The 15,150-nt window shown below is 36.0% G+C and overlaps 2 protein-coding genes across 3 annotated transcripts; one reads left to right on the top strand and one right to left on the bottom strand.

Annotated features, from left to right (window-relative positions):
* Positions 1-3,170, top strand: LOC18789014 (zinc-finger homeodomain protein 4). The gene has a single exon (XM_020563568.1). It carries the CDS (start codon positions 1,558-1,560, stop codon positions 2,581-2,583), a length of 1,026 nt encoding a protein of 341 aa, XP_020419157.1. The 5' UTR covers positions 1-1,557; the 3' UTR covers positions 2,584-3,170.
* Positions 5,627-14,293, bottom strand: LOC18792520 (protein root UVB sensitive 6). 2 transcript variants are annotated; one of them, XM_007222922.2, is made up of 13 exons: positions 13,559-14,288; positions 13,091-13,189; positions 12,831-12,944; positions 11,435-11,506; positions 11,228-11,338; positions 11,032-11,151; positions 8,309-8,410; positions 8,151-8,223; positions 7,930-8,013; positions 7,713-7,777; positions 7,432-7,533; positions 7,152-7,334; positions 5,627-6,239 (listed from the first exon to the last, which is right to left on the bottom strand). In XM_007222922.2, the coding sequence occupies exons 1-13, from the start codon at positions 13,925-13,927 to the stop codon at positions 6,183-6,185; spliced, it is 1,551 nt and encodes a 516-aa protein (XP_007222984.1). In that variant the 5' UTR covers positions 13,928-14,288; the 3' UTR covers positions 5,627-6,182. The 2 variants fall into 2 exon arrangements, with proteins under 2 accessions (XP_007222984.1, XP_020410753.1); XM_020555164.1 differs by lacking the exon at positions 5,627-6,239 and having other exon boundaries at positions 7,194-7,334; positions 7,497-7,533; positions 13,559-14,293.

Here is a 15,150-nt window from a genome sequence, read left to right as displayed (position 1 = left end):
TTTTAAATTCTAAGTCCAGCATACACATAATATAAAAATACAACTATACAATATCAAGAGGAAGATTTTTGCTAATTTTCCCTTGGGCATGTAACATTACTTTTCATAATTCCTTTTGGTTCTCTCTCTCTCTTTCTCTCTTCTCTCTTCTCTCTTCTCTCTCTCCTTGGCATTGTATTCTGGCTTCCTTTGTCCTCCTCTCCACTCTCTGACACACACTGCTCTCTAGGTGGCGTAAACTTGCCTGATAGTGCAAGCAATGCTTTAAGCAAGCACCCCACTTTTTTCTTCTTTTTTTTTGGTTTTGGGGTGCCCTTTGAACTCGCTTCTCCAAAAACTCACTGTGTATTCCTCTTTGTCTGTAAAAAAAGCACTGCTTTCTCTCTCTCTCTCTTATTTGGGCCCCTCATCACTACTCACCGTACTGTGTGTAAGCCGATATTAATATTTAGTGCTTCACTAGCTAAAACCCACCTCCAAAACTAAGTTCTAGCACTCTCTAGCTAGCTAAGCCATTAGCTATACCTATTCCCTTTCTCTCTATCCCTCTGACTATCTCCTCTCCCTCTTCTCATATCCCTCTCTCTTCTCTTCACCACTCACTAACTCACTCCAAATTAATAAATCAGTTTACTCTTTTTTCTTTTGTCCACTAGTAATTCATGATTTGTTTCTCTCCCCCATTTTTAGCCAGAGACTGTCTTCTCTTTCTTACATCCTCTTAGTTTGGCTTTAATCTGCTATGGAAACGGAAGGTGCTGTTTGCTACTGTTTAAGCTCATGAGCAAGATTCTCAAAGGGAAGTCGGCGTGTTGATCCTGCTGCTGTTTCCTTCTTTCTTTCTCGATTTCTATTTCTAGTGGGATCCAAAAGGAAGAAAGAAAAAATAGGTTTACTTCTCTACTAGCTTTGTCTCATCTTCTTATTAATTTTCCAACCATCATTTTCCTTCTTGGGAAGTCTTTGAGTGGTGACCCCCCTTCACTCCCTCCCTCCTCCCCCCTCTATGTGTATCTCTTTCAAATGATAGAGATATGTTGAGTCTATAGAGAAAAGGTGGTTTGATTTGCTTAGATTGGTTTCCAACTTTCTGGGTGCAGTACACTAGTCTTTGCTTGTTCTTTCTCTTTCCTTCTAAGTTGAGATCAGCTGATGATATATGTACATATATATGGATATGTATATTCAAAGTTGAGGTGGCTGATGACCTTTTAATTGGCACTTTGTTCTTTGATCAAAAGGATTTAATATTAGCCCTAGGAGGAGGCCCCATATCCCAGAGTTCAAACTTTCTTTCCCCTCTTCTCTCCCCTCTCGATTTTGTTTGCTTCACTAAAAGCTAGAGAGCATAATTGTCAAAAAATTAAACTCCTAGGTATTTGAGGAGCCAAAAACTAACAACTTTTTAGTTCTAATCATTCAAGTTCAAACCGAGCCTCCTAATTCTCTCTCTTGTTCCTTCTCTTTTGGTCTCCAATTACCAAACAAACAAGACCCAAATCATTAAAATAATACCTAGAGGAAAAAGAGAAAGATCTAGCTAGGACTGATTATATAATGGAACTTTCAAGTCAAGAAGCTGGGGAGATCCCAATCCCAATAAATAGTTCCTATGGTGGTGGGCATGGGCATGGGCACATGATCCATCATAATCATCATCATCATGACCCTGCAGCAGCAGCAACAGTAGTGCCCCACAACCATTCCAATTTGATTCCCTCCTCAGCAGTGCCCCAAAATCAAAACCCCTCCAACACTAATGGCTCTTCCATGCCCACAAGCCTAGATCATCATCACCATCACCCCCATTCTCATCCTCATCATGAGGAGGAGGAGCATGTGAACATTGTGCCCTACAGCTGTAAGAAAGTGGGGGTGAGGTACAAAGAGTGTCTCAAGAACCATGCAGCAGCCATGGGAGGGACTGCAACTGATGGGTGTGGTGAATTCATGCCCAGTGGAGAAGAAGGCACCATTGAAGCTCTCAACTGCTCAGCCTGCAACTGTCACAGAAACTTCCACAGAAAAGAAGTAGAAGGTGAGCAGCAGCCCTTCCCCTCCTCTTGGGATCATAACTTTCATCATACTATCAACAGGGTTGGGGTTGGAAGCAGGAAGTTCCTATTAGGCCCTGGCCATCACAAGAATTTAATAGCAGCCCCCCAAGAGGGTTTAGGGTACCATACAATGCCCTCATCAAGAGCAGCAGCACCCCACCAGATGATAATGTCTTACAACATGGGAATGGGAATGGGAATGGGAATGGGGATGGGGATGGGGGCCCTCCCTTCAGAGTCTGATGAACAGGAGGAGCATGATGGTGGTGGGGCTGTGGGCAGGCCAGCAGCAGCACAGCTAGCAAAGAAAAGGTTCAGGACCAAGTTTACACAGGAGCAGAAGGAAAAAATGTTCAACTTTGCAGAGAAAGTTGGGTGGAAGATTCAGAAGCAAGAAGACTCTGTGGTACAAAACTTCTGCCAAGAGATTGGGGTCAAAAGAAGAGTTCTTAAGGTTTGGATGCACAACAATAAACACAATCTTGCCAAGAAGAATCCCCCACCACCCCCACCCCCACCTGCTTAATATCAATTAAAAAATTCATTACCATCTCTCTCATCATCCTCTTTCGGTTTGTGCTTAACTCTACCAGTAGTTAGCTTATATTACTGATTATCATATTTAATTTACCCTGTCTTTTTCTCTTTTATTTTATAATTTTTTCCTCTTTGATATTTTTCGTAAGTTTTCTTTATATATATATATGGAATAGCATTGGTGGTTATGCAATGTAGTTTTTGAAAATTGGGTTTTAGTAGTGAGTTGTGGCTAGCTAGTTCATGTTCTTGTCCAGTATTGAAAGGGGACTTATATTATATGTGTTATATTTTCTAGTAACTAATACCTAAGAATCCAGCTGACAAAGGAAAAAAAAAAAAGGAAAGAAAAGAAGAGGTATATATCAACCACGGGTCTTGCTGGCGGTTATAATTTTTGTTCATGTTTGTTAGAACTATGAACCTTGATTTCTTTTAACAATGGATCTTGGCATTGTGAGTTAAAAATTCATTCCGTTTCAAAGTTTGATGAGTTTCATAAAAAAATAATCAATGTACTAAATACTACCCTCTAAGATTTGTTGGAAGCCTATGGCACCTTGATAGTGTGTATATGTGTGTGAGAGAGAGAAAATTTGGGTTAAATATATTTTTGTGGGTTTTATACGAAATTTCAATTTGGTCACTGAGAAAATACAGTGATCAATTTAGCTAAATTATTTTATCAGTGACCAAATTGAAATTTCTTGTAAAGAGCCTTCATTTGCATATCAATGGTCTTAGGTTCGAACCCCCATAGCACCTAATGTGTGTAAGAAATTCTTTTTTTATTTTTTGTGCCTGAGTGTAAGAAACTCCTTTATCCCTTGTAGTTTAGGGCATCACTTGTATTTTTTTTTAAAAAATTTAAGTATTTCAAGATGATGACAAAACAATGTGTTGAATTTTGTTCTTTTCTCCTAAAACTTTGGATTTGTGCGTGCTTTGATATCATGTTAAAATTTCAAAGAGATGAATTTGTTGTCCACATGAATAATTAATCCAACATTGATTTTGTTTTTATTTCTAACTTAATTACCTGCGTATCTCATTATGTGTCAAATTTTATTTCTTAAAAAAGACCTTAAGTATTATTATTAGTTGAACTATTCAATTATCTACTATATTTTATTTGTCAAATTCATGACATGGGAGTTTATAGTTTTCAACAAGGAAGGAAAACAAAAACTAGATTGGTAAATAAAAACTGACTTGTGTGATGCTTTAATAATATTATTTTTAGTATAAGAAAAATAACACTTGTCATGAAAAGAACGGAGAAAATTTAAATGGGAAAGTTGATAACATTGAGAGAGAGAGAGAGAGAGAGGGTTATTTATTGCTGGTCTAGAAGATTTGCTAGCTAAATACAAAATGCTTCAATTGTTTTGAGCAAAAGAAAAATCAGAAAAATGGTACGTACGTGATATTAAAGTAAAGAAAAAACAGCAAGAAAAGGCAGCCACTTTCTGTTTCGATGCATATTGTTTGTGGTGCAGGAATGTTCTTCGGTACAGAAACAGAGATAAGAAAATACAAAAAGAAATGAAAAGGAAAAGCAAAAAAGTATAATTAATAATGCCTCGATCAATGCCAAAAAGAAGAAAATGATATTGCATATTAAATGACAACACCCAAAGCCAAACAAAGATTTGAGACTCCAATTCAGTTTCACATTCACTGCTCCGTCCCCTTCCCTCCGTCGCACACAAAATTACAAACAACAGTACATAACATGAATTTAAAAATAAACAGCTTGTGAAATACGGAATATTTATACATCTTCTGTTCCACATCACATGCATCATTAATTCTACGTTTAGTTTTAAAGTTCTAGACACCTCTGATGATCATATCTGACCACATCTGACCACCTGCCAAATTAATATTAAGTGCTCTCTGCTTTTTCACATGCATGGTGCTTCTCTGACCTTCTTTCATTACACATATGCATCTCTTAGTCCTACTTATGCCTTCTACTATTGTGGAACACTGAGGGCCGGTTTGGTTAGGGTTTCAACTTCCCATGTTTAATTCTACGAGATAGGAATGAAAGATATTTATTTCCGTGTTTAGGAATGTTGGGAAATAAGGATCAAGAAAGACCATTTTCTCTCATTTTCATGTTTGGTTTGTGCAATATTAGGAATGATAAATTGTTTTGTTTTCCAACAATACCCTTGAAAAAAACTTACATTAAATGCTTACCAAACATTGGAATGCAAATTATAATAAATTAGTCACAAAAACTTGCATTCAATGTTTCCCCCCAGTGGGAAGAAAAATATCCTAAATTCAGCCAAGGGTATGAACTTCCCCCTACATGGGAATGCAACTTCAAACCCATCTCAAACTCCTAAAACTTGAACCAAACGGTCCTTGAAGTTTTCTACGTTAAGGATGTACTACATTAGTAATGATGTCCAACAATGTATTTCAATCCTATGCGGAATAACATTTCTCTCTCTTTATTTAAGAGCTCCATGATCTTGTGAGCCATATTTAATAGCTGGCCGCGCACTGGAAATGCATCTTCAAAACTACATGGAACGAATTCAATAGAAAAACTAACACGTATTGCAAATTTGCAGGTAAAAAACAAAAGCCACAGAATCTTTATTTTATTTTTTTTTGCTTTTACCTGGCGAGTAAGAGTAACTTTAGAATGCATCTTGAAAAGTTTATTTAGCAGCGAAGAAAGAGGGAGGAACTCATAAATTAAAATAGAATGCTGTTATTTACAAGACGAGACGATGCTGCTCAAACACACACACATGCAACATGTCAGAGAGAGAGAGAAGCAGTGGCAGACAGCGATGTGACTCAAATCAACAAAGAGGATGTCCTCTTCCTCCCTTTCCTCATATTAGAACTAGAATTAGAATTAGATTAACGGAATAAAATGCTTCTTCATTACAATTTACTTGGCCAAACAAAACACAATTGAATTAAGTGGATGACATGTTTCCTGAGAAGGAAGAGAAGAGAGCACAGAAAAGTCCAGTTTTCACATCATTCTACACCCGCAGAAAGAAAAATAACAGTGACTGTCATTCAATGAAAAAAAGTGGCTATTATTATCAACTCTGCAGTAATGGACAAACGAAAAATTCATTCATTTATATTTATACAAGGATTTCATGGGTTTCTTTCTTCTGCACGTGCACCATACGTATATTGACAAGGCCAAACGTGACAAAAATGAAACAGAGGGAACAAAAAAAAACTTATAACTAAGAAAGCAAAACTCAGGGCAAACTCTACAAAGAGAAGAGAACTCTACAATGTCGTCCCGTGTGCATTAATCCATCATCTACTTACCACTCATTTCTACAGCTTATAAACTGCACCATGCCATCTTCATTTTAAGTCTTTGTTCCACCGAGCAAAGCTCGACCTAGATCCGACAGGCGTAATGAGACAAATGTTTCCCATGGTCCCAGTGATATGATATTGTGGTGACAAGCCCTTTTAACCCCTCTTTTGCATCTTCTGTTTGTATGTTTGTAACAAGTATTAAAGCTGTCCATACTTTATATGTTAAAGCCTTTGCAGGGAAATTAAGTACCAGCATATTGTCCAAATTAATCACTTGATAAGACGAGCTCGGCCAGGATTAAGATGTGCTTCTGACATCATCCACCCCTACAGGAAGATAGATTATAACCATGTTAAAATAAAAAATAAAATAAAAAGAGAAGTATAATCTTTTCAAGTGACTTTCTGATTTAAAAAGATATATACATATATAAAAAATCACCGATATAACATCAATAACAAATGTCATACATATATCCTTACACACATAGAACTAAAATGGAAAAGTGTAAGCAGTCCAAATACTTAGGCTGCCTCTGTAATTTTCTACCTAGGCTAGGTGTCCACTGTAATATTTTCGAGGAAAAACACCAAATGGTTTTTAAGGTGTTTATTGTAACAAAGAAGAAAACTTAAGCTGGCTGTTTCCAAACGGAAAACCAATATCCTTATATCCTTATCTAATGCAACACCTACAACAGCAATGCAATTGGATACAACTCAAAATATGAATTATAAATCATACCTAAAAACCACTTAAATCTTGGTATAATACAATTGTTTCAATTAAGCTTATACTGAGCCCAGAAACCACTTAAAATAAAAGCAATAATTATACCTAAAAAATCCTTCAGGCCATTTGGATAAAACTCCAAGGTGAATAACCAGTTATGCAAACAAACAATTGAACCACATCCACTGCATCACTGAATAGATCTCAGGATGCTAAAGTTGACAGTAACATTCTCTTGTCAAATAATACACATGTTATGTTGTTAAAGTATTAACTTAGACCATAAAGTAAAAAAGGTATCCACCTTATCAATGGTTCTGATGGATTGACTCACAATATAACCTGTTTAGACTGTTTGGCAAGACATCATCTTCCTTACTTTTATATATTTTTCTCGTGAGTCGTGACAAAGGTGTAAATCTGTGAGCATTTGTACTATAAGCCTGCCAAACTGGCCAACTGAATGTCACAAATGATTAAAATTACCAATCTTGAACACCAATTACCTGCTCTGCAGCTTTACTCTTGAAAATCCCATATGAAGTTGAGACCATCCTATATGACTCAACAATACATGCCTCCAGATCTTTAGCTGTAGGCTCAAAGTTTAAGTATCCACCTGTCTTCTCTTTCTGAGACAGATGCTGACTGTCAAAAGATAAATGCATGAAATGCAAAAGCACCTGTGCCTGTAATGCAAAGTGATATAACATCTTACATCCCCTGTATGAAGAAAACACCTTTCAAGACACCAAATAGACCATATAAATAAGCTGAACATCTCACATGAAATGCCGCTTTTAGAATGTCATCTGACTTCGCTTGATCTTTGAACAATGCGTATACTTTACCTTTTTTTGGATTATAAGTGACAACATATCTCTCTTTCTGTCATCAATCAAGAAAAGCAATACTAATGAGATAGATAGATTGATTAGGATAATATTACAACAATGCAAAATTATTTATATATATATATATATATATATATAGAGAGAGAGAGAGAGAGAGAGAGAGAGAGAGAGAGATTGATTTCCAAAATTCAACCCCTCTCCAAGAGGGCCAACCTCAAAGAAGGGCTCTATCGCAAGATAGACATTTGGCTCTTGGAATGCATCTTTAAATCTTGGCCCTGCCACCCAGTATGGAAAATGAAAAAAAAGTAAATAAAAGCAAAAGATAACAGAAGGGAAAAAGGAAAAAAAAATAAAGTTGAACCCAGAAACAAGATGATCACAATTCAGAATTAAAAGGACAAAGAAAACAAGATCTTTGCAAGCATACCAAGAACAACAGGCCCCTCTTTCAACCAGGGAAATCTGAAAACGTTTTCATTGAAGTTTCCCTCTTGCAGTGATGGAACTCGCCCTAGAAGTGGAAAAAAATGCATAATTACAATATATATCTGAAAAATACACTAAGGCATAGCTGTTACGAATATCCTGGATGACAGAAAAGGATGCATCAAGGGAAAATGGTATCTAGGGTAGAACATTAATGCTAACCTGTTTTAAGAAAGGTATCTACTGCCACACTGAATCTTGCTCGGTTCAAGGTGTGCAATACTACAGATTTAACCTGAAAACAAATAACTTCTGTTAAACAAATGCGACATGGAAACATGCAAAACCAAATCAATCTACACTAGTGTACACATTCAAACCTCTTGATAGGAGCTGAGAACATATCCACATGAAAGGAGGCCAAATGTAGTAATCAATGATGGATTTCTTTTTGAGATCATTATGCTCAGTCCAGTTCCCAGCTTCATGGGGCAATAATTCAGAGACATCAACCTCAAATGATTACATTCATGCATAAAAGTGCATAATGAAATAGACGTAGTAATAGAAATTTAGTAATTAAAAACTTATTCTTCTACAGGAAACAAGAATTTAATAGGCAAAAAAAAAAAAAAGAACTGTTAATAAAGGAAAAAAAAAATAGTAGAAAAAAGGCCCTTGTGGTTAAGTGCACTTGCACTAACTCCCTACAAAACCCAAAAAAGTACAAAAAAAGGGATGACAAGTCGTCCACTTAGGGAAAACCAACTAAAAACACAATACAAACAAAGCTACACTAAACACAAAGCTCAAGCCAAATCAAGATGAATCACACTAAGGGGTTAGACCCCAAAAATGATAGCCAAAGACACCTACAAGAGGGAAAAAACCTAATTTTGTCCTCGATAAATTTCACTGGTTTACTACTATTACAAAAGGCTTAAGCTAATGAGCAGTGGGACAACAATTATTTTATATTCTAACACTCTCCTCACATTTGAGTCTCTCTTCACCACTACTGCTCAACATGTGGAATTCAATTTATACTTGGAGGTTGCAATTGCATGGATATGAATTCAAGATCTCCTACTCTAATCCTGTGACAAATTCCATTGGTTTAGCACTATTCCCAAAATAAAACTGATCATCTCATTCTGTATCAGAAATTCGTATGCTGCAATCTAAATAGACTATAACACTGCCTAATGTGAAATAGTAAAAGCTTTCTTCTTCACTCCGACCCCCAAAAATACCTCACTCAACAATGAATAACAGTTTCTTAAAATAACCTACCCCAGACCAAAAGCAAGCAAAAACCTATTCCGAATTTGTGAAGAGAAGAAGCCCTGCGAACAGATACACTCAATCGATTCACCTACTGCTTTGTATAGCACACAAAAATGAGGAGATAAAGAAAGCACAGGGCATCCTTATTTGAAGCATATCACAATTCACAAGTAATGGTTTTAACATGAGCCATGAACCAAGCAGGAAATTTCTCTCGGACACCAAAATATCTCAGAAGGACCAAAAATTGGATTATGAACAGCAGACTCATGAATAAACCAATGGTCTTCTATCACGTCAGAATGGAGTCAAGGCAATACTACTAATAGGAGTCAACAAGTTCAAAAACTCTATGAATTCCCTATCATTTAGATTCCTCGTACAGGTTAGATCCCGAGTCAAGGTTCTATAAGGTGAAAATGATGATAGAGAGGAAATAACCAAACTATAATTCAATGAAGACATATAAATTTAAGGGAAGATGAATAGCCAAAGAAAATATCTTCCCAAAAACAAATTTCAAACCCATCCCTGACCACATTTTGACAGAGAAATAGAAATGACCTGACAGATGTATTTCCAGGGACACCAGAAGTACCTACTTCCCAATTTGGGAGTCCCACCCAGTATAACAGAAACGTTACTCCTAAGATAGAACACCACAAGAAATGTTGTTCTGCAAAGCATAGATACTTAAAAACACACTTTGCAACCCACATTGCCTATGTGCCAGATATGGATATGCCTAATGTATAGGAATGTTTATTACACATGAAGACAATTCAAAAAAATTATTAATTTTCTTATGGCTAAAATACATAGCGCTATACGGTATGTTCTGGATATGTAAAGCTTATATTTTCTGGTAAAAAAAAAAGTTAAATAAGATCTCTCTTGCCTCAATTCAGGTCAAAATAAGACAAGACCTAGGAGTTTGACTCAGGCTTTGGCTTGTTAGTCCCTTTTATTATCTAGAGGATTTATTTAGATTAGAATTTACTTCAAAGTAGGATATAATTTTATTTCTTTGGTATCCTAGACAAGAATAAAAGATTGTACTTAAATGTAGAAAGCATATAGTAGTGATGGAAATTGTTGATAAGAGTTGATAATGTGGTAATGTCATTGTAATTTTAGCAAAATAAATTTAGTAATAATGGAGGTAATGGTGCTTATAATTTCATAGCATCAATGACATATATAGTAAAAGTAATCATATAAACTTAAAACAGATTTATTCATTGTGCTCTGCATATGTTGGATCCACCATGTACAAAGGTCCAACTGGCATATTTCAAAAGCCTTTACAGGAGACAACACATACATGTACATATTATCCCAAGTTCTACACACTTTAGCATTACGTTATAACAATCAAGTTTTATCTTGGCCAACCTTATATCAATAGGAATGATCGTACACAAAAAGACATACCAGAGATAAATAGTCTCAAAAGCCAACAAATTGATGTCAAATGCAGGAACAACTGGACCAAAATAGATATAATTCTAGGTGTACTTCACACACAATTACAGTTAGATTGATTAAATCGGATGGGGTGAAACAATTTCACTTCATGGCCACATAATCCCTACGGAAAGAACAAAAGGGTTCTAGAATGGCCTCTATGTACTAATTCATGAATGGTTCTAGGAAAGCAGACAATACCAATCACGCCCTTTAGAATGTTTTATATTTAACACCAACATGCATACCATATCAACTACTAGACCAATGTCCTCATATGGTTCAGTGGTACCACGTTGACATTCCTGTAATGTATAATCATCTTAAGAAAGAAGTTCGACAAGCATACCAAGTCTGCAATATTGCCAACACATTCTCCTTTAGCTGTGACATCCCCAATGTTTTCTCCTTTCGCAAATGCTTTGTAAATTGGTGTTCGAGTTGATGTTGATGTTACAGCAGCAACATTCTATGAGAAACAAACAAGAATCAGAGATTGTAAAACTGACAAGTCATACATTATGTTATAAGAAAAAGGCTCAAACCTTGGCCACATTAGCTGCACAAGCCAAAGGAAGAAAGAGGTGCGGCACAGCAGCAGTTGCCAACTCTACTCCAGCACCCAACTCCATAAGAAGATCACCCGCAAACCGCAACTATAGCACCTCGGCATTAAAGAAAGTTGAGTGAATACTGTAAGTTCGGAAATCTCCAGTACTCTAAAGTTCATCGCAATTGTAAGTATTTCTTACCTGTTTTAGATCATAATCAAATTTCTTTCCTTGTCGGGCAAAAAGCATTTTTCCAACACGACCAGCACCATCCTAGACATAAATTTAAAATTTTAGATTCATCAAATAATTCTATTGCACCATAACATTCGAAGAAAGAACTTCTGTGCAAAGCACTAAAGTAAACTCCTACCTAAACACTTCCAAGTTTGGTATCACTAACTAAACTCGAAATTACAATTCAAAGAAAAGAACTCCACAAAAAGGAAAAACAAGTAAACTAAAAATAAAATTTTGTTCATAAAAATATTTGGCACAACAATATTTATATTTTAAAGTTATTTCAACAATGGCAACAGGCACAACCAAAATGAAACACAGTCTAAACACGTATAACATTGATCCAAGAGGATTCCGATTCTAATCATGACCCCAGGGCAGTGGCCAATCTTTAGTTGAAGACCTAAGCCTCATTAAGCACCATAAGAGTCATCGGTAACAATCCAATATTTGAAAGTAAAAGTATAATTTTACCACCCAAAAAAAAAATAAAAAATACAAGGGTTAACTAAATAAAAATTTTCATCCTCTCGTTTTTAAATATAATTCCAATGGAACATCATATTTATTTCAAATTAGTCTTCCACTGCTCTGACAAATGGTTAGTGGAATCAACATGGGCAAACCCTCCCAGTATGATTGCAAATAGTCTGGTATATTTAAACTAACACATGCCGACCATCTACTCTTTTATGCAAATAATATGCCGACTGGGAAAGATGATTTAGGGGCAAACATTTACATGATCTATATGAAAACAAAAACCTTGATAATTTTGTACATCATAATTATTCCTGATCAGCCTGAAATTTTTCATGTAGTGGTTCTTTGCTTCTGAAATTACAGCACCTCCATCATAACTAAAAATAAAATAAAACCTAAGGTTCCTCCATCAAGATTTCGGCAGTCGCAAGAGTAAGGATAAGCAGTTTATCATGCTCATTTAGTGTGGTGGGTTCAATTGAATATCTAAATCACTTACCAACAGAATTAGAGAGGCCTTCAAGGGATGGCAACAGGAAATAATTGGGACAGGCAAAGCCCTAGCAAGTACCAACTCCAAATAGAAAATATGAGGATCTCCTAAAAAGGCTTTAATATAATTAAGCTCCTCCCTGGTCTGTTCTGATCTGGGAAAGGTATGCTTTGTGTAACCCAAAACTTACTAGTCATAGCCAAGTTTACATGTCATACAATTAAGAGAGCAGAAAGAAAGGCATATTCTCAAAATCACCCTTTTGCAACCAAAACAAATAAACACCAAAGGATTGCAATTTTCCTTGAGAGTCCAATACGAGTAAAGACAAAATTTGTGATCAACAAATGTCAAATCAACGGTGACAAGTAGTATCGCTACCTTGAGAATCCAATTGATAGCAACAGCACCAGGAGCAGCTGTGTTTCTAGAGACTCCAACAGAATTCAAAAGGGTTTGTGTTGTGAAAACACCCATTGCGCCACCAAAGAAGTGCTACAACAAAAATGGTTATTGTCAATATGGCATTCAGTTACACCAAAGAGATCAAATCATGGAAATAGTTTCACACAAGTTTGAGCAGCATTTGCGGTCCGTATGCATAATAAATAGAGCACAGGCCACAGGCATTAAGCGTATACCTTGAGAGCTCTCCACGTCATGTAGGGGACATAGGAAGGGATTACACTATCAGGGAATCCTTCCGGGACAACATATGACCTTACAAATGACATCAACCCCTGCATAAAAAATTCAACACCCGAACCTCTCAGAAGAGAACAGATATTATGTTAGTGTTCCGTCTTAGTCACTAATCATCACTCAAGAGAAAAAGTGATCAAATTTCTCAAACTCTTCATGTATTTCAACGTCAGTGAGCGCCAGCAATGGCTCTGATGTATGAATGGCAAAATGCCAATGCTTATTGAGCAACTTAGCAAACAGTACCACTTGTTCAGTCTCAATTCTCAAATTTCAAAAATTGAGTTGACAGATTATATGAAATTCAGCATGGAAAAATAGAAGAATTGAAAAGAAAAATGCAGCAGAAAGCAGCCAAATTAAAGAAAAAAAGAAAAAGAGAGAGAGTAATAGTTAGAAGTACTGACGTCGAGAGGAGGTTGGGGGCTGTGCAAGCCAAGGGCACGAAGGGAGCCCTTCTTGAAGGTACCAGGGGAGGAATCGGGCTCGGCCACGTAGTTCCATCGGCGGCCGTCGATCTCCTCGCAGCAAATCAATCTGAAGCTGGAGCTTACGAAGTCTTGATCGTGGTGGAGCAAACCAAGCTGGTTCCGGGGGGTGTGAGTTTGGGTGTCTAAAGGCGGCAGATTAGGCTCGGAGGAGGCGAGGCTGGCACTGATACGCAGCGTTTCACGCACGAGAAGGCGCGCATCCTGTGCGCTAGTAGCGGTGGTGGTGAGGGTTTGAGTGGAAGATGATGACTGCTTGAGTTTCAGAGGTGAAGGAGGAGGCGGCATTTCGCAGGAAGAAAATGAAATGCAAATGTCTTGTTTGTTTGATGAAGGGCAAGGCAGGCAGGCAAGGAGGAGATGAATTGGTATGGAAAATGAATCGGTTGGGTTTTCTTTCAGGTTTTATGCTCTGTTTTTCCTTTGTGATTTGTCATAGGGAGTGTAGAAGCTTTGGAAATAACGAAGGCATTGCTGGCATTTTCTCTTGGATTGTGAAATTTCCAAGCTAACAAGAATAAATGAAGAAAAGCGACGATGAAAATGAAAAAAATGAATGGCACACGGGGGAAGAAAGAGAGGGCTGTAGCCTGTAGGTGGCCGAACAACGCTAAACTAAAAAAATCTGTCATCCACTTTCGACAATTTGACATGTCATCATTTATTGCACCTCAACGGAGCAACTGATGACAAGTGAAAAGAAGATACGAGAATTTCAACCCAAAAAATAAAACAAGAAATTAAAATATTTCATTTTTAAAATTTATTTTATTGAAAACAATTGCATTAAAAATTAAATGTTGAGTTAATTATTGGTTAATTTTAATCCAACAGTACTGTATATATATATATATATACTAGCTTTTCCGCGCTTGCAAGAGACTTTTTGAAAAAATTTAAATTTATTTTAGAATTAAAAAAAGATAATGGATAGTTATGTTTCATAAAAGTAGACATATTATCTGATTTTATTTTTATTTTTAATTTTTTTAATATGAAAATTTAAATTTATCATATTATTTTTATTTAATTAATAATTTTATTTTCTGGTATTTTGAATGTTTCACCGTTCTCTGCTTTTTGCTTTATCTATACTAGCCTCTCTGCACGCGCTTCTGCGCCTGTGAGAGGCTTTTTTTAAAAAAATTTAAATTTATTTTAGAATTAAAAAAGATAATGGATAGTTGTGTTCTATAAAAATAGGATCAATTATCTGAATTTTCTTTTAATTTTAATTTTTTTAATATAAAAAATTGTGAATTTACCATATTATCCTCATTTAATTAATAATTTTAATTCTTAATGTTTGCATTAACTAAGGGCATTTTCTGGTATTTTGAATGTTTCACCATTCTCTGCCTTTTGCTTTATATATATAGATTAGCATCTCCGCATGCGCTTTCACGCTTGCAAAAGGCTTTTTTTTTTTAAAAAAAAAAATTTAAATTTATTTTTGAATTAAAAAAATAATTGGTAGTTGTATTCCATAAAAATATGATCCATTATCTGAT

This window comes from Prunus persica, chromosome G1 (genome assembly GCF_000346465.2).
Source record: "Prunus persica cultivar Lovell chromosome G1, Prunus_persica_NCBIv2, whole genome shotgun sequence".
Classification (NCBI taxonomy): domain Eukaryota; kingdom Viridiplantae; phylum Streptophyta; class Magnoliopsida; order Rosales; family Rosaceae; genus Prunus; species Prunus persica.
The sequence above is the reverse complement of the archived record's forward strand: the minus strand, read 5'-3'. Positions and strand labels throughout refer to the sequence as shown.

Coding starts and splice junctions, on each gene's coding strand:
- LOC18789014 (XM_020563568.1), top strand. CDS start 1,558: ATGGAACTTTCAAGTCAAGAAGCTGGGGAGATCCCAATCCCAATAAAT.
- LOC18792520 (XM_007222922.2), bottom strand. CDS start 13,927: ATGCCGCCTCCTCCTTCACCTCTGAAACTCAAGCAGTCATCATCTTCC. Junction 11,339..11,434: donor TTGATTATGATCTAAAACAG/GTAAGAAATACT, acceptor GAGGTGCTATAG/TTGCGGTTTGCGGGTGATCT. Junction 8,224..8,308: donor TTCTCAGCTCCTATCAAGAG/GTTTGAATGTGT, acceptor ATTTGTTTTCAG/GTTAAATCTGTAGTATTGCA.